The following is a 22,287-nucleotide window of genomic DNA, read 5'->3' as shown; positions in this document are numbered from 1 at the left end:
TCGTCAGCGCACCTGACGATGGCGACATGTCTGATCGCCGAAATATTGTGCCCGTTGGACACTATGAACCCGCAGTATACCCGTGGACTGCTGTTCGAGCGATATTCAGTTGGTTTATCATAACCAACCTACTCCAGGAGGTTGTTCTGCTTCAGTTATCATCATCTCAAAAACAATTTTAAAAATAATGATGGATGAAACACCTCAACTTGCCAAGTGCATCCATATTCTTGATTTTTTTTTGAAGTCTCTCTCTCTGATCCTGGTGTCTGAGGTCATCCTCTTTTTTTGTACAATTACAAACACATTTACTACCTGTTTCTTTACTGCCATCAAGAGGCTGTTTGTTATGAAAAAATCTATACTTTTATTGTGTCATTAATCTGTAACTGGTGTTTTATATACAATATATTTTTTTAATTTAAGCATAAAGAAAAATTAAATTACAAATGTTAGTGACAGTAATAATAATGAATAAATTACAGCTATCACTGTTTCTATATTATTGAACAGTAATAAGGAAAATAAATCAGTTAAAAATGGCGACTTAGAACTTAAATGTTGGACTCAAATTTTTAATTTTTTTACTTTATTTGGATGCCCAACCCTTCAACTTTCCAACATAGTTAATCACATCTCTTCTAAATACAGAGTTAAAATATATACTGCAGATTTTCTAAAGCTCTGATTAATAATATATAATGAGTTTATTAATATTATAATAATTTTATTTTAGAAATTCACAAACTCTGGTGACGGTCACATCCATCTCTGTACACTAAGGAACCTTTAGTCCCTGCAGCTAGGGTGCACAGTCCCACCGGCAGGACAAAATGTCTGCAACAGTCTTTTCTTATACCTTACCAACTGTGTTACCCCCAGACATAGAAGCAGAAGGCTAACCTGAACTCCACTCTTCACAATTAAGCATCAGTTTCTTCCTCCTTTCAGAAGTCTGTATGTTATGCAAGTGTCTATGTCAGAAGCACAAGCAGAAATAATGCACCACACGAACTTTTAACTGTACAGTAGTCCATAACTCTTGTACAAAGTTTTTTTTTCATTATACACATTTATATTAGCACTATTGGTGATTGCAGGCAACTTGTCAGTTTTTCCACACTGGAGAATAATTTTTCATACGAATTGGCCTTTCTATTTCATAAACAAAATGCATTTTGCTGAATTGACAGGAGGGGCGCTGAAAGGTAAATGAGGAGAGATGAAACAGCAGATAATGGTCCTCAGTGTGGCAGTGAACATTTGCGTGTATTTTTTTTTTTTTTTTTTTTTAAGTTTTCACTATTCTGATAGTGTAGTGCGAAGTGCAGTTATGTTTCTAATGGTCAGTTTCTTATTATACAATTCATCGAGAACTGATGGTCAAACTTTATTAAAAAAAAAAAAAAAAAGTCTCTGCAGCAAATTGTGTTTGACGATGTGATGCACTTATTGTAAAAACTCTTTAATGAAACTGAAGTGGGTAATAACTCTTGTAATCTTGTGTCATTTGGAGAAGAATTCAAAGTGGAAATATTGTTAGTCGTACGCTTAAAAATTTGCTCTCTGACGGAACGGTTTGCAACGAAATTTTAAATTCTCGCGTACGTAAGCTCTCCGAACTGCTACGTCCGTCAAATACGCGTTTCCGACGCGCGGATGGTTTTGTCCGTTTAGCGAGATTCGTGAAAAGTTTACTGGACCGGGGAGAAGTGACGAGAAAGCCATCGCAAATGTTCACTCCGTGCAGTGCGATTCGAGTGGATGGTGGAAGCGGTCGGCCGTCTACTGTATGACGCAGCACTTGCACTTGGGCTTCTTCTTGATGACGACGTGCTCCACCTGGGAGGCGTCGCTGGGTTGGACGACAGTGCCGCGCTGCACCTCGACCGCTGCCGGCTTGCTGTCGGGGGCGGCGTTGGCGGCGGCCCCGGGGGCATTGCCGTTGGCGCCGGCGCCCGCGGCGGGCTTGCTGTTGGCCACCTGCTGCTGCAGCGGCGACGCCTGCTTGGCGGCCAGCTGGGGGCTGGCGGCCTGCAGCTGCTGTTGCTGCTGCTGCAGCTGCGGCGACTGCGCGCCGTCGGCGTTCGCTGCCGCCGCCTTGCCGTCGCCGGCGATGGCGCTGGCGGCAGCGGCGGGCTCCGGCAGCTGCGGCGCCGTGCTGCCCGGCGTCGGCGTGATGGGCTTGCCGCCCTTGATCAGCTCCACTATCTCATCTGCCTCGCGGCTCAGGTCGCCATCCGGGCGGAACGGGTTGTCCCAGCCGCTGTCCGTGCTGCAAAACAAACACACACCGGCACATAAGCAATCGCAGTGAAGCAGCACACCTATGTCGACGACATGAAATATACTGACGGTAAAAACCTTAACACCAAGGATGACATGAGCGTCATAAACGAAAGGTGACAGGCACGTTTCCACATCTGAAAGATGTGGATTCAAATTTCGAACCAGTCGCTTAAGAGTGGCGCTAGTGTAATGGTACTCGAATTACGTAACCATTACGGCACCTCACCTCAACCTCTCGATACCAGCAATATTCTACTGTGTTTTTGTAAAGTAGTTAACATATTTCTGAGACAACATTCAGATTTGATTTCATTAATATAGAGATACTTTGATACATCGATTTGTTTATATTGCAATGATATTATTCTTATGTGAATTCTTTCTTTTGTCACTATGATCTTTGACGTACTTGTAACTCTGATTTTTGGGCGCGTAAGCGGTTATTAGAGAGTGAAGTCTTAGTCGTCATGTTAAAAAGACGCAAATTGTAGTCAGTTTATGAAATGTGAACTTTAACAGTGAGGATGATAGTTTTAAGTATGTTTTATATTGTGAAGTGTTGGTGCAACAAAAGTAATAAAAAAGAAATGTAACTTAAATTCGGAGTGCTGATTACTTTTTTACATCACCATTGTGCTAACTTGCAAAAGTTTAATCTTCAAGAATGGTTTATGAAACACGTCTATAAAACTTTTGAATATCGCAGAATAACACCTAGGCCTCTTTGCATCCGAGCTTGGAATCATCACTACCTAGATTTTCGACCATTGAGCCAGCGTGGGAAACAGGAAAAAGATGAGTGCCTAGTTTATCCATTATTTCATGAAATGACTTTCTTAACTGGGCTCTAATGACACCTGTCACATAATACAACGTTGTTGTTGCCCGAAAATGCAATATTTAGCAGCGTGAGCAACACTACAAATCGTAATTAATTTTTGACCTTTGTTGTGGTAGGGTTGTTAGACTAATAGCGCTACTATGTGGATGCAAATGAGGTTTGCTTTAAATACACGCTGTAACGGTTGTAAGCGTTAGTTTAAGACTGGACGTGGTAAGTTGATGTTAGTCAAGAATGGCTTTAAGGTGACAAAGACGCCATTATCGACAACTCTCTGAGTTTGAACGAGGTCAGACTACGAAAAGCTGGATGTTTTTTTCCGCGACACTGCAGAGAGGTTTGGTAGGAATGTAGCCACTGTACATGACAGCCGGCAGCGGTGATCGCGGGAATGTACGGTCGCAATAAGATCGGGCTCTAGACGGCCAAGTGGCAATACGTAGAGGGAGGAGCATCATGTTCGCTGTATGGTTCTGGTGCATCATACTGCATCTGGCATCAGTTGGCACCACAGTGACACAACGAAGCCAGACGCCCTGTGGCGTGCTGTCCACTGACTCAATGACGCCGCCATTTGCGACTTCAGTGGTGTCAAGAGTGAGCTCTAATCGGGTGGGGGGGGGGGGGAAGAGGCGATGAAAGCTGCTTCTGCCTCGGTGTCATTGGTGGCCGTGTGTTGGTTGGAAGGAGACAAGTTGAGGGTCTGCGACCAACCTGTCTGCGTGCTAGACACACTGGGCCTACACCTGTAGTTAATATCTGAGGTGCGACTTCGTTTGCCAGGACGAGCACTCTCGTGGTTATCCCATGCACCTTCACTGAAAATTTGTACACCAATCTGGTGATTCAACCTGTTTTGTTGCCATTCATAAACAGCATTTAAGAGCACGTTTTCCCACAGGATAACGCTTGCCTGCAAGCCGCTGTTTTAACCCAACATGATCTAGAGAATGTCGACGTGTTGCCTTGGCCTGTGCGATCACTAGATCTGTCTCTAATCGAGCGCACATGGGTCATCATCGGACGTCAATTCCAATGTCACCCACAAACAGCATTAACCGTCCCTGTATTGACGGACCAAGTGCAGCAGGCATGGAACTTCACCCCCACATACCGATATCCGGCACCTGTACTACACAATACATCCATGTTTGCGTTCAACATTCTGGCGGCGACACCAATTATTAATGTACCAGCATTTCACGCTTGGTTATCTCGCACTTACGCTAACCTGTTACCTTGCAACGTTAGTCACATAAATGTTCCATGGAGAAATGTAATCCCAGAATTTTATTACTCTGCATTAATCATTTTTTGGTGCTGCGATTTTTTTCCGTCAGTGTATTATCACTTGTACGGAAGGTGAATACTGATTACGGTTCAGTGAGAGGAAAGTAGTGGAAAACTATAGCGCCTCTGCACTTGGGGTAGCCATAGGAAGTACCGATGTTTTCTTTGTTCGCGCAGGAATGTCTGCTGCAGTACTGCGGCGCAGGATATACAGACATGCCCTCGCAAACAAACAAAACCGTCCAGAATGACTTTTCACTAAGCAGCGAAGTCAAGTTTGGAAGGTAGGAGAAGGGGTACTGGCGGAAGTAAAGGCTGTGAGAGGGGTGGAGGGTCGTAAATTTAGATTTAATCTACTGATATGCCGATAGCATTATCGGGGATCGTCCATCCCTACTTCAGCGAAGACCAATTTCTGTCTATTGCTGGACGTACTTGAGCTCAGTAGTTGTTTTGTTAATCAGTTCAGGGGCGTGCTGTTTATTTTTTTGTGCTGTGTGCTGTTATGATAGTTTCTAATTAAGGGTACGTTTATAACAAGAGGAAAACCGATTTTGATGCGCCCACTAGCGTTATGATAAGTTTAAAAAATATGTAAGCACTACTACAAAAGTCTAATTACCTAAATTGTATCATTAGTAGCGCAAATTGCAAAATATCGCGCCATCGGTTCATCTAGGCAATAATCAATTATAAAAACTAGTTCCAATACGGAACGATTGGGGGGAGAGGGGGTGGGGGTGGAGAGCTCATATAGTATGTGATGATAATACGATAACACATTCTACAGTTCCTTCGTTTCTAAAAGACTTTTTCAGCGGACGGCTTTATTTCGTCCGACGCGACTGCGCCTTGCGAGGTTCGCAGAAGAAACTATCAAACTAAAACAAATAACAAGGAACTACATTTGCAAGTTAAAGACGTTGTTTAAACACTCATGTTCTAAAAATTACTACTATCCATGCAAATGAGGCAACAATAATAATCTAAATGACTTACCTAACATCAGACGACTCAAAATCAAAGTTTCTACCAAAAAATAACGGGACAAGCTTTGTCTGTCGATTTCCCTGACAACAATGGCCTTAACCGCTTTTCAGCAGGCAGCAGCGCTGTACAAGGCAAGAAATATGCAATGGCCTCTTTTCCCGTCCTGGCTCTATTAGCACACCTTCCCCTACCGATCTTACGTCTAGTTGGCAACTAGTATAACCTGCGTTATACTGATTAACGAGATAATTTTAAAACTGGAGCAACCGAAGTTAAAACAATCCTACATCATTGCTAGACACTTCATATAGTCAACAGTTTTTTAAAATACAAGAAACAGAATGGCATCTCCAACAGTTGGCTGTAGGTGTATTTGTTCACATCACTTACAAACTCACACACCGGTTTCGCAAATTTGAGTTGCATCTCCAGGTGCAAATATCTATACGAAGCAGTTTTTAAAATTAATGCAGTTACTTGGCTAGACAAAGATTTCAGCACTCCTCAAATGATAAAAAAACGAAGTGAAATGATAAAAAGACCATCTTCAATTACAAAAGTTGCTTGACGTAGGTGGACAAGAGCATATTTTAATCGGAATGTGTACAGTCCGCTGCTTAACACAGGTCAGTCTCGTTTTTGGCAATTGATCCACGTCACATGGGGATGATTTCCATCTGTTTTTCGTTTGACTTACTGTTTCACTGTTTTCTAATTAAGGATCAGTTCTGATTCCTAATTCTACTCTTTCGTTTTAGATATGAGTCATCACTGACGATGGCCATTTTATCATTTGACGATGGTTTATCATCAAATTAGGAGTGCTGAAATCTTGCCCTAGCCACAGCAGCTGTTACATTGCGGCTTTCTGTAACCTATGAAGTAGCGTTTATGGGTACTTTCTTTTGGTATGAACTTAAAAGTTGCATTTATTAAATATATATAAGCCCGTTCTTGTGGGGCATATTTGATTCACGCCAGCTTCCTAGCTTGATGGGTAATATTTTCTTCCATGTTATGTCTAGTCATTCAGTATTTTAGCATATCTCAGATAACTGCATTAATTTTAAAAACTATTTCGTATGGGTGTTTGCACCCGAACAAATACACCTACAGCATTTCATTCAGTTTCACTGTAATAGTTTTAACACCGCCTGGTTTCGATTCCAGGCTGGGTCGGAGATTTTCTCCGCTCAGGGACTGGGTGTTGTGTTGTCGTAATCATCATCATTTCATCCCCATCGACACGCAAGTTGCCGAAATGGCGTCAAATCTAAAGACTTGCACCCGGCGAACGGTTGTATTACAACAGCTTCAATTTAATTCCATTTACTTGTTACAAACGTTTATCACATTTGGAGATGGCCGTCCCTATAATGTGCTATTATGAATCTATGTTATTTCCGTTCAACATTTGTGCCACAGTTGCAGATCGGTGCTAGTTGCGCACGCTAGTGAGTTGTCGCCATTGCAAGACAGAGAAATAAAATATTCCCCTTAACCCCGCGGTGGCTAGGCTGCGTACCACTCTGTTCTTGACGTATGCGGCCGATTTCACCAACGTCAATCAAAATTTAGCACACATTAAAATATTATCTCTGGAACTATTGTTGTTTGTTGCTGAGCAAGAAAAACACACTCCTAAAAAGATCTAAACGTTAGCTGACGTTTCCGGATTTTTGCTGTTGGCTGTGTTGTATAATATGCTTCCAGCAGCTGAGGAACGCAGGCCGCACGAACATTTGATTCGGTCCGTGGGCTGCTGTTTGATGACCACTGCGTTAAAGTCTCGGCCCAACACACATTTTTAATCCGCCAGGGAGCTTCGAAAAGATTAAGTAATTTTATTTTTTCGAGGAGATGATTATAAGTTCAACTATCCCTCGAGAAGGAAACCGCGCCGATTCTTCAATACTGTGTTTTTGGAAGGTGGTTCGTCGTAGTATACACAAAATACCGACTTAGTAATTTTTGTGAAAATTTTATTAATATTTCCAACAATCACATGCTTTGCAACTTAAGCAGGCGACGTACCTGCTTTAGTGACTTGCACTACAAGCGTAATTCGATGCTACAGAAATTCGCGCTTTAAGTTTATTTTTGTAGTTTCACACAATGTGTTACGCAATATTATTACAAATATCAAAACCAACATTTGACCAGGAACTCATTCCCCGACGATATTCAAAGCTATTGCAGCGCGTTGGAACAAATGATCTAATTCTCTCGTTTGACTGACAAAATACTATGAAGTTGTACATGATTTTTAAAAATTCTATAGGACAACTGTAACAGTACCATAAGACCGTGGATCGCGTTAATAATAACGAGTACACCAAAGAAAAGGATGGAAGAAACAAAAAAGAATCTGGCTAAACGCACTGTCAAGAACAAGGTTGTTTCTAGGCTGAGCAAAAGGTCATATTGGGCAAGTGTCCGTTTCGTCCTTTTTTATGGGACTCTAACGACAAATAATTGAAAATTTAAATAAGGATGGAGATTTTAATCCCGTTCGTATCGACTGCAGTCCAAAGCCTAAAACACTGTGTCAACTTCGCTTGTTACTATACCGAAATTTGGTAGTAATAGTAAGTTATTAATTTCAAATAATAAAGGGCAGCCGTGGGCTACGGTTAGGAAACAATCGGGCAACCACCTGGGATGACAGTGTAACCTGACTAACCCAGACGAGAATGTCCGGCCCGTAAAACGAATCTGAGTTACTATTACATTACACAAACAATATTTCTTAATGTTTTTGTAAATTAGGACAGTGCAGTTAAATGAATCTCTGATAATTCCGGAGAGAATAAAAGGAATTTGTGAAATTACAGGCTTCCAACTTGGGTCTAAAAACATTTCTGTCTCTGGCCACCGACTGCTTTTGCATATGTCCGTTGAAAACGTATGCTGCTGAATAACAAACATTTTGTCAATGACGGGAAAATGTGTGTCTCCACATGTACATCATTTGTCTGTATTTTATTTTGTGTTTCTGTTTTTCATGCAACAAATATGGCGAAAGATAAGATGAACTGCGACGTCACTGCAAGAATTCCATCTTTTCAAATGCATTCCACCCGAGTCTAGTGAATACATTACCCAGATGATACGCTCTCCCATCAAAATTATTATTTCTGCTTCAAGATGACGTAAAATGGCTAGCCAAAACAAAATATTAACTTAACCTAAATGTGCTTCAGGGAACTCTACATTTGCATAAAATATGTACCTTTAGGCAAGTATTTATCAAATTTCTCTGTAGATCACTGAAGATGCCTAACACGATAGATGAAACATTTTTGGTAAAAATAATAACAAGAAATCGATTGTAAACGACGGATAACATTTATTCTTACCCGCATGACACACGTTAATTTAAGCACTACTGGGTAAGAACGGCTGCAAAATTACCAATATTAAGTCTCTAGGGAACATCCGTCGCCCTCTGATACGAACTTGTGAAGGTTTTGTGTCTGTGCAAAAAGCCGTCGATTTCGCATGTTACCCATGACGCTTCGCGATTACCACTGAGATGCGGGGCGTGGTTAACTGCCAGACTACGGATTTTCGTCTGTCACTTTTCACTTTTTCACCAGAGGCAATGATCTATTGAAGGTGAACAGTGGTCCCCCTACGTAACTGACTGGGTAAGTCGGCTCAAGCAACGGCATGCCACTTCCATAGAACCACGTCTAGTAAATCACTGGTGTTCAAGGTACGCTCGTCACATCTTCGCCACAACTTGCGCTGTTAGAAACCTGAGCAACTTTGGCTTCATCACCCGTCGGTTCGCGACCTGCTGAACTCCAGCACCGAGCTGAGGCAGATGCTGAGGCGGTGCGCACCAGCTGGGCCGCTTGCGTAACGCCAGCGAGCACGCAGGAGGCTGCCCCGTTTATTAGTCGGGCTTCCCTGGATGCCTGGAGCCGGCGCCAGCTCCCCTCGTTAATGCCTCCAGACCGCCGACTTACGCAACACCTTCGCCTTCTGTGTAGGTCGTCACGGAAGAACTGAGCGATAAGCGAAAACAAAAATGTGTGAGACAGCTGGCCACTTTCAGGTACATAAACAGCTCTCGTGCGCAGTTCGCTCTTCCAGCTGATTAAGGTTTGTACATAGCAGCCTGAGGATCAGTTTTTTTCTGTCCATTATTGGATCATCATCATCGGAAATTTGTGGTAAGTTCCTATGGGACCAAACTGCTGAGGTCATCGGTTCCTAATCTTACACACTACTTAAACTAACTTACGCTAAGGACAACACACATACCCATGACCGTGGGAGCCGACCGGGGGGGGGGGGGGGGGGGGGAGAGCCGTGCGAACCGTGGCAAGGCGCTTCAAACCGCGCGGCTACACCGGGCGGCGTAAGCATCACCATCTTTAGTTCTCCATGCATTCCTGTCATTTGCTGCCCCTCATCTTTTTTGACAATTGCTTCTTGTCCTCATATTATCCACCATTTGGTATCTTCTTCTTCTTCTTCTTCTTCTTCTTCTTCTTCTTCCATTCACCGTTCCCTCCATAGATCCATCATTAAACTAACTCTTCTCATCCAATGTACATGTCAATTGTGTTATCTCTTTCTGATTATCTTTAAAATTTCTCTCTCTCTTCCCCACTCTTCGCGGAACCACCTCATTTCTCACTTTCTTTACCCATTTTATCCCTTCCATCCTCCTCCAAATCCACATCTCAAACGCTTTTACTTATATTCTTCTTTCTTCCTCTTTCCTCGGTATCCAAATCTCAGCTCCTTATAATTCCACGCTCCTGAAAATCACTTAGCCAATCGCTTCTTCAGGACCCCGTCCATGCATCAACATACAAGCTTCCTCTTCTTATTAAATGCCTTCTTGGCAATTGCTATACTTGTTTTCACCTCCTTATTACATCTCATGTCGTCCGTAATTACGCTTCCTAGATATCTGTTGTCCCAACTTTATAGTTGTTCGTAATTTTCTTGCACTTACCAGTTTTGTCTTTTTTTATTAACTCTCATTCCGAATTCCTCCTAGGTATTATTTAACTCTTTTTAACATTCCAGTCATAGTTTTTTTCGCTCTCTGCCAATAACACATCATCCGCAGATCGAATATATCTGTCCTCCTACCACCAACCCGCACTCCTCTTTTTCGTTTCAAACATTTCTGAATAATATTCTCCAATATATGTTAAACGGCAATGGGGAGATACCGCGCTTTTTACTACCCTTCCAATTTTTCTTCTATCGATCCAGTCGGCACCATTCTTCCTAAGAATGTCCATTATTTACTCCACTGTACGGTATCAAAGGCTTTCTCTAAGTTAATGAAAACAGTAGAAACTTCTCTACCTTTTTCAGTTTATCTCTCACCTATAATCGTCAGCAATCCATTTGCATCTCTCGTACATTTCCCGCTTGTAAATCCATGCCGTTCCTCTGCAACACATTGGAACACTTAGCTCTATAAACATTTTAGGGACTGCCAAGTTGATGGACTGTATTTTGGATCAGGCGTCCCAAACAACGGACGTGCTAAGCTGATTCAGAGACTTTAGGAAGCCAAGGTCTTGCACTGTCTTAACAATCAGCGAAGGAAAATTGAAAAAAAAAACCACAAAAATAAACACAAAAGATAAGACGTTTAAACCATGCGCTTTGCTGCAATCATTACTGCACCCTGATTCGTTATGTGAAAGGGTAACCTAAGTAACAACAACGACAAACATGGTTTTTGTTAAGAGCGGGATGGGATATGCGTCCTGAAGACCCAACTTTGAAGGCTTTAATATACAAGGGGCGATTAAAAAGTTTCAATTCGAAGGCCGTACAGTCCAGAATCGGTACGTCGATCAGGAAAAACCGCCGTGAGCATTGAAGGCAGTCAGCCCACAGACGCGTCTGGTTGAAGATACGCCTACCCATTTGGTTAAAACACCGAGTCCTGCAGCGTGAAGAAGTCCGTAACCGCCTGCTGCACATCCTCGTCCAACAAGAATCTTCGACCACTCAAGGCCTTTTTTAAGGGGCCGAAAGTGTGATAGTCGCCTGGGGAGAGATCAGAATTGTAGGACGGGTGCTCGAGTGTCTACCACTTGAGTTGGCGCAACTTCTGTCTTACGACATTTGCGATATGGGGACGTGCGTTATCATGAAGCAGCAGTACCCAGCACGGAAACTGACGCGCCATTCCACAACGGTGATTCTCGACAGACGTGCTGCCCCGTACCAAGCCTTCATTCTTCGATGGATGTCTACCGATGTTTGTTTTTCGGTAGCCAAGAAAACAACGACAGAAGGTTGGTTCTGTTTGGACGCATTTGGCAATAACGCCGCCATAATTCACGTTTCCGCATTTACAGCACGCACGTCGGAAAGACACGAATGCCACACTAATCCCTTGACCCTATGTCGGTGATTCTATACCAGCATCGGAGTCGCGCTACGTTGCATATATGCTGCAGCGTCACCCTCAAACGGAAACTTTTTGATTGTCCCTTATATTGTTTCCTTTATTTATCCAAGACGTTTACTCTTGGTTCTATTAAATAGGGTGCAGTCCGATGCCGAAACAAATGGACTACAATTCTTTTGCTCATGTCTGTTTCGGCCTCAGACATATTTCCAGCAGTCACAAGAATTAAGTTAACTTTAAGAGTGGCGATTATCTACATCCATACTCAGCAAGCCACGTTATAGTGTGTGGTGGAGGATACTTTCTGTATTAATGCAACTCCCCCTTTATGTTCCAGTCGCGAATGGTTCGCAGCAAGAATGATTGTTCGTGAGCTTTCGCGTGAGCTCAAATCTCTGTAACTTTACGTTCATGGAATTTTCACTCGGCTTTCCGAACCTATTGCGCAGATGAAGGGCAGATGACCAGTTCTACTTCAAGAAAGTCAAATTAACACTACAAGAGAACAGGATTAAGAGACACACTTCCACGAAGACAGTAAGTTCCTTGCCCCGAACTCCGCCTGCTGTTATGAAGAAATCTCGAAAAACACTCCCTAATAGTGCAGATATTATCCAGATTTGCCGCAAGGTGAATACGGACCATGTTCGTACCATCTGACTTGAAAGTATAGAAAGGGCAGTTACATTAAGATTTGACAAAGAAAGCAAAAAATGGGGAGATTAAGTGTAAGTTAACGTAGACAGTTAATGAAGATAGCTCCCGATAGCCTGGGACGCGGCTGTCCTGTCCACTATACATGTCAGTGTAGTTCCCGGTGCAGTTCCCCACTTAGACACTGAAATAATGTGTCTTTCTTCATATACTGTCCTGGTGACCGATCATAGTCTACATCTCTTCCAGGGAAGGCAGTGTGTTGGCAAGCAAAAGAAGTTTTAGTTAACGATCAATCGCTCATGTTTTAAGACAAGGCGAACCTTCAAATGGTTCAAATGGCTCTGAGCACTATGGGACTCAACATCTTAGGTCATAAGTCCCCTAGAACTCAGAACTACTTAAACCTAACTAACCTAAGGACATCACACACACCCATGCCCGAGGCAGGATTCGAACCTGCGACCGTAGCAGTCCCGTGGTTCCGGACTGCAGCGCCAGAACCGCACGGCCACCGCGGCCGGCGGCGAACCTTCAAATATGACAAATACCTGGGGACATCTTGACAACCTCCACTGAGGTAACATTTCCTAAACTTTGGGAATAATCTGCTGTTCCAATTACACGCCGTTCCCTGTAAAGGAGATTCCGCTGCTTCTTCAAGCCAAACCCAGTCTTGTCTTGTTCCACAATACCACCTCTACGTTTGTCGGTGGACTTACGGTTCACCCTATTTGTCCTACGGGAAATGACGTTTGAATCACCCTGAATACTTTTTAAATTAAGTCATTGTCGCCGTTTGAGTGGCAGTCTTTATCATTTATTTCACTTTCACTGTTTCGACCATTTTCAAGCGGAAAGGTGAAACCCCACTGCTCGCTTCACTGCTTCTTCACACAAATTTGCTAATGCTACGATTCCTAAGCATATCTGCATAAAGATCGAGGCGACGTCAGAAGCAGCGACACGAGCAATGCGGTTTTCACCTTTGCACTTTAGAATGGCTCTACAGCTGAAATCGTGATAGTGGATTAAATAATAAAAATGGCGACTAGGATTTCCTCTCGTGTAAGCTCGGTTGGCATGTATACTGGCGATAATGTTTCTATTCTGCACATCTGAGTCCTCACTCCATCGATAATACTACTCTATGATGAAAAACGAGATATTATGTAAGTTGAAATCGTATGTTTTCATAGATGGAAGATTCTAAAGTAAAAACCACTTGGTGGTGACGGTGTCGAGACGGAATTACAGAGCCAGAGTAACGGCTTGAACCCTAGGTTACTAAACCGTCCTAAAATTTACGACTGCAACAGGTTCCAAGTCGCCAGTCTAGTATTGTCAGTATTGGATGTAAAACAGTACTTTTGTACTTACTGTGTATGCGACCACTGGAGACCTTGCAGTTGTAATTAACTAGTACACAAACCATAAATATGACTTCCTTTAAATAAAATATGGAATAGTAAAATTCACGATGGTTTAGTAACAATGAAACATTTCCTCCCTTTAGTGTTCTAGTGTTAAGAAAGACAGCTCACTACGAAATGCACACGCGATAAAATGGAAAAAAGTGGACTAAAACTGTGCGATACGGGGACTTGAACCTGAGACCTTAACGTTTTACGGGAAAACGCTCCACTGATTGAGCCATCAAAGCGAAACTCACGTCCCGCCCCCCCCCCCCCCCCCCAGCTTTACTTGCCCCAGTACTGCTGCTCCACTTTCCACCCAGCTAGCACCGCTAAAAGAAGGGATGTTGCTGAGAAATCGCTTAGCCACACCCTATGGAATTGTTCCAGAATGAATTCTCACTCTGCAGCGGAGTGTGGGCTGATTTGAAACTTGCTGGAACACTCAGTCGGTAGAGCGAAAAGCGAAAGTCCCAAGTTCGAGTCCTAGTCCTGTCAAGAAGTATCACTTTAACGCACACACTGCTGCAGAGCGCAATTTTATTCTGAAGGGGAAAAAAAAAGTAAATTCATGCCTCGCTGGAATGGGAGTTGTACCGAATACGATATATGAGTAACTCACGAGCGCTGCTGTAACAACAGCAGTGCGCACCCAACACAGAGCCATGGAACGAAGCCACAATTTCGGGATCAATAACACATCTCAAATATTTCCCGCTCCCCCTGAGGCAACGCGGAGCATTAATTGGCAGTAGAGCGCTAACAGTGCGACTGCCGCCAGCGAAGATAGTGGAGAGGGACAACGGCAACAAAAGAATGAACGAGCGGCGGCGCGCTGCAACCACCCCCAGTGATACGTGGGGGACAGCCGTCTCCAGGCAACCGATACCACAGCCAGCCGGAACCCCGCGCCTGTCGCTGCCGGGCCACGGGCATAGCGTGACGTGACAAGCGGTACGCGGCGACTGTCACAGCGGCACCCTTATCAGTACACATGAGCAGAGTGTTAACTCCACTGCGAGTGCTTCACAGTAATTTCTGACGACATTACAAGGGTAAGAAGTGGTTTTGGGCGCTGCGTGAATGGTCTCCGGGACCCACTGTTGCACATCCGTAATCCGTGCCCCGTGGAAAATCTTTAACAAACAATAGACATCCTGCTGACTGTTTCGTTCTTCAATACGAATACTGGTTTCGTGCCTCTCTCCACGGTAGTGTATCCTGTGCGAGCCTCAATTTTTGCATGCCAGCTGCAAAGTACATCCATCTGAACCTACTTACTGCAGTTCAGTATTGGTGTCTCTCTTCTCTCGGCCAGTACTGTACTACTAAAGTACCTTTCTGAGTGGCTAAACGATTTTATTGACAGGTACCGACGATCGCTAGATGAGAAAGTCTCTCCTTGTCCGAACTCGTGATTCCCGCACATTACATCCTGAGAGCTATGGATCAAGGTAATCAGGTGGATATACACTTACGAAAAACAATCGCAATACCAGAAAATAAATAATACAGAGTAATGAAATTTCGCGAATCATTATCTAGGTAACATTTAAGGGCTCACCGTTGCAAGATCAAAGGTTAATATGAGCGCGAAATAAGCCTTGCAAATGTGAAATACTGGTACAGTAACAACTGGCGTAACCGCCTACTGTTGAATACGAGCATGCAAACGTCACTCACTGTGTTGTACGGGTGACGGCTGTCAGTTTGTGGGATGGAGTTCGGTCAATACAGGGACGGTTAACGCCTCTAGTGCATAACGTTGGAGTTGTCTTCCGATGATGTCCCATATGTGCTCCATTGGAGACAGATCTGGTGATCGAGCAGACCAGCATGTTTGGTTACAACAGCGGTGTGTGGGCGATCGTTACCGTGTTTGAAAACACCCCCCTGGAATGCTGTTCATGAATGGCAGCACAACAGGCCGAATCACCAGACCGGCGTACAGATTTGCACTCAGGCTGCGTGGGATAACCACGACAGTGCTGCTGCTGTCATACGAAATCGCACCCCAGACCATACCTCCAAGTGTAGGATCTGTGTGGTCCCGGCAGAGGTTCGAGTCCTCCCTTGTGTGTGTGTGTGTGTGTGTGTGTGTGTGTGTGTGTGTGTCTGTCCTTAGGATAATTTAGGTTAAGTAGTGTGTAAGCTTAGGGACTGATGACCTTAGCAGTTAAGTCCCATAAGATTTCATACATATTTTTTTAGGATCAGTGTGTTTAGGACGCTCGCTGTTTGGGCCTCCTAATCAACACACGTCTGTCACAGGCACCGAGGCAGAAGCATCTTTCAACAGGAAACACTACAGACCTTCACCCTGCCCTTCAATGAGCTCTCGCTTGACACCACTAAAGTCGCAAATGGCGGCGGTTCGACGTCAGTGGAATGACCTCTACAGGGCTTCTGGTCGGAGCTGTCCTTTAAGTAACCTGTTTTTAGCACTTCGTCAATGTAGTGGCAACTGCTGCTCAAATTGCTGCTGCAGATGCAGCACGATGCGACAAAGCCGTACGTCGAACACTATGGTCTTCGCTCTCAGTTGTGCCATGTGACCGTCCGGAGCCCGGTTTTCTTGCGACCGCTGCTAGCAGTCCTATACAATGGCTACATTCCTGTAAGTCTTTCTGCATTATCGCAGAAGAAACATACAACTTCTCGTAGCCCTATTATAGACCTCTTTCTGACTCCATGAGGTGGGTATAATTGCGTCTTTAACGCCTTAATGCCAGTCTTGACCAACATCAACTCACCACGTCCAATCTCAATGGCAACTAACGCTCACGACCATTGCAGCGTGGATTTAAAGCAAATCTGATTGGGATCCTTAGCGCCACTCTTATGCGACTGGCACGAAATTTTAACAATCATGATCTTTCAAACGTACAAACACCCTACCAACTTTCGTTTATGTCGCACAACCGTTCCTTGCTGTTCCGATTTTTTTCGTCAGTATAGTGTTTTCTGACTTCCAGGAAAGTATCTACTCGGTAGCACACACAGTTTATTAACGAAAGTGAATGTTATCTTGTATGGAGAGCCATCGATGTTAGATAGAAGTAAATTGAAGCCTGCTCCAGGGAAGTTTATTGGGACTCTCGCGGTTCATGTTTTATACTGATAACGTGGCAGACAATATTAATGGAAACCACAGACTTTGTGCGGATAATTCACTTATCTATAATGCAGTATCGTCTTTCATAAAAGCTGCACTAACATGCCGCATATTGTGGTCTGAAAGTACTACAAAAAATTGCAAATTGCTCTAAATACTTACAATTATAAAATTATAAACTTCACAAAATGAAAAAAGATTTTATTATGTAACTACAATATCAGCGAGTTCAACTGTAATATCTGAGTGTAAAGTTTTGTGGGGATATGATAGTCTCAGTTATAGGTTAAGAAGGGGTAGACTTCCGTTAACTAGCAGAAAACTGGAAAACTGGATCAATCTACAAAGGAGACTACTTATAAAACCCTCGTGCGATCCATCCTAAAATACTGCTCAAGTGTGTAGGACCCATAACGAGAACTACTACCGTACACAAAGCAGGGCAGCACGAATAGTCACAAGTGTGTGTCACACTCGTAAGAGCATCACAGAAATGGTGACAACCTTAAAATGGCAGACGTCGAAGATAGGGGCTAACCGTCCCACGAAAGGCCGCTTACGAACTTTCAAGAACGAGGTTTGATGAATCTAGGAACGTACTACACGATATTGTATTTCCTGTAGCGATCGCAAAGACGAGATTAGACTGATTACAACGCACACCGCAGTTAGATGCGCACGCATGCCGCACTACTTCCGCCGAGCATACCAAGCTCAGCCAATCAGAATTTTAGTACAACTGCGCTAGCGACTATTTAGATCCTCGCCGCAGCTCTCAGGGGCTGTCACATCGCAGACTATAACCGTGAAATCACCACCGTTATCACACTAGAACATCGTTGCTTCGACCTGCAGCTCGCCGGATTGGACTTCGGCGCACAGGTCAACTCCCACCAAGGACATTGGTTTATTTCGTTGCTGTGCCAACTTCCGTCAAAACTGTGTCTAACTTAGCGTCTGGTGGTGTGGTGGACTTTGATTGTTTCCGGTTGTTTACCCAGTTATACAGTAACGTATCACTGCCGACTTCTGATATCTTCTTACGATGATTGTTTTGATTCCGCGTAGCAGAGTGTTACTGCGTAATGGAACTTTATTTCATTTAGTCAGCGTATTAATTCATTTCGACCGATCAAGAAGTGACTGTTCCTTTTACCTTGTCATTACCAAGAACTTCATGTTTTGTTCTATAATTTTTCTTGATTTACTTAATTAACTACGAACTGTGAACAGTTCACTACGATATCAACTATTCAGTGTATACTATTTAGTGAACCTTGCTCATTATCGGGCTTTATTAATCGATGTATTCTGCTGCCTGTCTTTAGCCTTGGTTGCATCCGAGCCTGGATGTAACAAGCACAGAAACATTTAAGCTGTCGTTCTACTTTCGCTACATACGTCAAAGGAAAGAGAAAACAACCTGATACGAGGTAGAAATGAGAAGAATCCTCTGCCAGGGAATTCGCAGAGGCTTGCACAACAGGATCTTTTAAGCGTCACAGGGCGCATTTTCTCTAGTGTTTCGGCAGATATATGTAATTTCGTTCATGCTGGAGTCACCTCCAAACTAATATTACTCCTCACGTCTTTCGGCCGACGCACTGTATCGACGGAAAGTGTCGGTTTGTTTTCCGTTACAGGACAAAACTGTTTTTAAAGCGGAATTTTACTTGCCCATTCGATAGAAGAGTCCCAAGTTTGTCTAATGCTATATTCATTTTCTTGGTATGTATTAACGGGAGCAGCAACAGTACCTGACTGCAACCCCCGCTCAGCAGCGCTGCTGGAGTACAGGTTAAACTTTATCTTTTGCTGCCCCCGTTAATACATACCGATAAAACAAATATCGCGTCAGACTACTTTGGGCTGGGCTGGCTCCAGCTACACATAGCAAAAACAAAATTTTATTTATCTGCCGAAACTCCAGAGAAAATGCGCCCGATGACTCGCAGGAGGGGTCCCGGTAGATGTAGACATTTCTCTCTCTCTCTCTCTCTCTCTCTCTCAAAAATCTGACCAGCTTAATTTCCAACGGGCTCGGTACTGGTGTCGTGTTGCAGAGGATTTTCCAGTGCTGCGACACACTCCCAGCTGCGGCCTCGTGCTGTGACCTTTATTCGCCGAGTAACTGGCTGGAACAGCCATTCGACCGAGAGAGGCGTGGGCGGCCACACTGACAGATTGCGGCAGGTCACTGCTGGCAATGCCCTGTCACGGACCACTTATTTTCACGTCCCTACGTTGTGCGCAGCAAACGGGGCCTAGTATATTCTTGAGGTGACTCCAAACGATCTGATGGCAGGGAGAAAACCTATTTTTCACATTTTACTACTTGTGAAACCGTTGTAGGTTTTTGTGCTTTATCGATATGAAAGTAATTGGCTTTTAATAAACCAGCCCATACCAATGAATTAAAGTGTGTGATGTTTTCGAATGAAAATTTCTCTCAGTGTGCTGCGTCAGTATTAATACAGATTAGTATATACGGTCGACTCTAGATAATTTGACACACTCAATAATTCGAAATTTTTTTCCTGGCCCTTAAAAATACCTGAAAATTGAAAAAAAGCTGTGTGTTTTGGTCCCCTCAGTAATTTGAAGTTTTAGAGCTGTGGACATTTCGCCAACACACTATAATTTGAAGTCAGCACACCTGCACACACTATAACTTTAAGTCCCCTATTCCTGTAGTTCCCAGTACAGGATCGGACCACCTTTTCGCTTGTTTCTCCGGGCCGTATCCCGTTCAGTTTGCAGTCTCGTTTCATAGAGTATTGTACTCAATCCGGATTTCTTGTAATTGTCAAACGTCATGAGGGCTACAAACAGGAAGTGTCTTTCAGTTATTGAAACTGAAAATTTGAATTTCGAAATACTATAATATGTCACAAAACAGTTCGCTGTTTTATCATCCACATTTTCAAGGATTAAAAAAAAATAAAGATCGTGCCACCGGAAGTGTCTCAGGCGCAGGAAGAAAAAGATCACGTGACGGCGAATTTCCCCCCTTTTACGGAGTGCTCAAGAGGATAAACTAGTGTGGAGGATAAAATTTTTCCGTGGGTCGTCCATGCTGAATGAAAGAGCCTTGTTTTGCTCAAGCTCTCGGGATCGAAGCATTTGCGGTAAGTAAAGGGTGGACAACTCCGTTATTACTGAATGGACTGATGGACTAAAAGAACTTCTGAATGGTTACGACCCACGCAACATATTCAACACAGAAGAAACTTTTTTTTTATATATAAATCTGGTTGCATCCTAGCATTCAAAGAGGGAAACTGCCATGGAGGAAAACTGAGCAAGGATAGAATAACTGTCCTCCTAGCCCGCAACAAAGACAGATCTCTGAAGCTGATGCCGCTTATAATAGAGAAATCTGCGAAGCCACAATGTTTCAAGGGAATAAAATCGCTTCCCAAAACCTGTCGCTCAAACAAAATACCACAGATGACAGAATTGTTTAATGAGTGCCTGATTCGGGTAATTGTGATATGAAAAGAAGAAACAAAATTTCACTGTTTTTGGACAACTGCGCTGTGCATACCACCACAACCAATAGATCACGTAAAACTGATTTTACCCTCTCATTCAACACATCAAGACTGCAACCATTGATTCGGCGTACAATACGAAATTTTAAAACTGTCTATCGCAGAGAATTTTTTTACTTGTGCTGGATACCGTCGAAAAAGATGAGGCGGCGAACATAACAGATTTGACAGCTATAACCGTGACTGATAAGGCGTACTATGTATACACGGCAATTTACTTCCAATTAGACTCTGGTTTATTTGAATTTTATCCTCTGTCCCTCTCCATATTTGGACTCTCGGTAATTTGAATTTTTTCCCCTTGTTTCTTGAGTTGCAAATTACCAAGAGTCGACTGTAACTAATTCGGTTACCCCCTAAAGTTAAAATGTTTCGCTAGATACAGAGTTCAGAATAGTTGAAAAATAAAGAGCAGAGGATTCAATGTGTTTTCAACGCCTGGTGAAAAATTTGATACTCTGCGCAAAAGTTACATCACTGTCTTCTGTCTTTATAGGGAAGGAAGATTGGGGTTTGACTTCTGGTCATCAGAGACAGAGCACAAGTTCGGACTGGGGAAGGATGTAGAAAGAAATCTGCCACACCTGTCTCTTCCTCTGCTGTTCTTCAAAGGAATCCTACCGGTATTTGCCTTAAACGATTTACGGGAAACCATGGAACCTGAAACCCCTTAGCGGGCTGGAATTTAAGCGTCGTTCGTCGTCTTACCAGTGCTTCATTTCGGTCGGCGGTTACAAGTAACAAGTTGATCAACGGCAGGGTATTTTCGTGAAATTATTAGAAACTAACATTTACGTTTTTAAAGAAGTTTTCATGTTTCCATTGCAGGTATCGGTGAGGAATCGAAACCTCCGTTTCGGTAAAACGGTCGAACCGGTCACGGCTTTGTTGGGAGAGCCCGGACTAAAATTAATCAAGTACAAAACTAGGGCATTGGTTAAGCCACTACAGAAATAGTGCGGTAATCATTCGGAACGTGGTTTACTGACCAATCTTACGTCTATAATTATAAAAGCACTCCTGTTTAGAATCGTCTATATTATAATTTTCCTCTCAGATACGAGGACAATATAGGAAGTAACTACCTGTCAAAATTCACTCTGTACAGTTCGATATCAGGTTTCTATGCAATGCAGATATTTTTCCTCTACACAGTCTCACTCTTCGGTTGAGTGTCAGTCTAAACAAGCTGCTCTTGTACATAACTTGATAATTCAAAAGAAATTGTGAGACACGAAGTCCTGCCGACTGTGAGTTCAGAGGTTTCATCCCACGTCTTTTTTTTTTCCTTTTTTTTTTTTAATGTTCGAAAGTGGAATCTAGTGAAATTTCCCCCAACTGAAGTGTGTGTTTATACAGTAACACACAGAATAAATGTGAGGAGACGGTGTGAAATTTACCTCAGTCAATTTAAGAACTGAGCAAAGAGCGAAATTTTGCAGGACACCTTTTCACGGCGTTCAAACTGTTTCTTGGCGGCAAATGTATGGAAACTGACGCCGCGATGATGAATTCAGGGAATCAAGAGTCAGTCGAATAGGACTAGGGAATTATAAAGTTCGTGGAGTGAGGTGAGAAATGCTCCAATAACGGTGATCGTACTTAAAAAAAAAAGAATGCTTTAGTTTTCTTGCTGTATTTCTTACTAGAATATATGTCCTGGATTATCCTCTTAGTTCCTACGATCACTGTGTAAGAGCGTACTCATATCGCTGGCACTGGATACCAATCGTCCTTAG

General features: G+C 43.2%; 1 protein-coding gene across 1 annotated transcript in view; it reads right to left on the bottom strand.

Annotated features, from left to right (window-relative positions):
• Window positions 1-567: 567 nt before the first annotated feature.
• Window positions 568-22,287, bottom strand: part of LOC126256523 (uncharacterized) — a 1,007,450-nt gene continuing 985,730 nt past the window's right edge. Inside the window, exon 4 of the mRNA XM_049955490.1 lies at window positions 568-2,275. Within this exon, the coding sequence (XP_049811447.1) occupies window positions 1,786-2,275 (490 nt within the window). The 3' untranslated portion in view covers window positions 568-1,785. The remainder of the gene's footprint in view (window positions 2,276-22,287) is intronic.

Source organism: Schistocerca nitens, chromosome 1 (assembly GCF_023898315.1).
Source record: "Schistocerca nitens isolate TAMUIC-IGC-003100 chromosome 1, iqSchNite1.1, whole genome shotgun sequence".
Lineage (NCBI taxonomy): Eukaryota > Metazoa > Arthropoda > Insecta > Orthoptera > Acrididae > Schistocerca > Schistocerca nitens.
The sequence above is the reverse complement of the archived record's forward strand: the minus strand, read 5'-3'. Positions and strand labels throughout refer to the sequence as shown.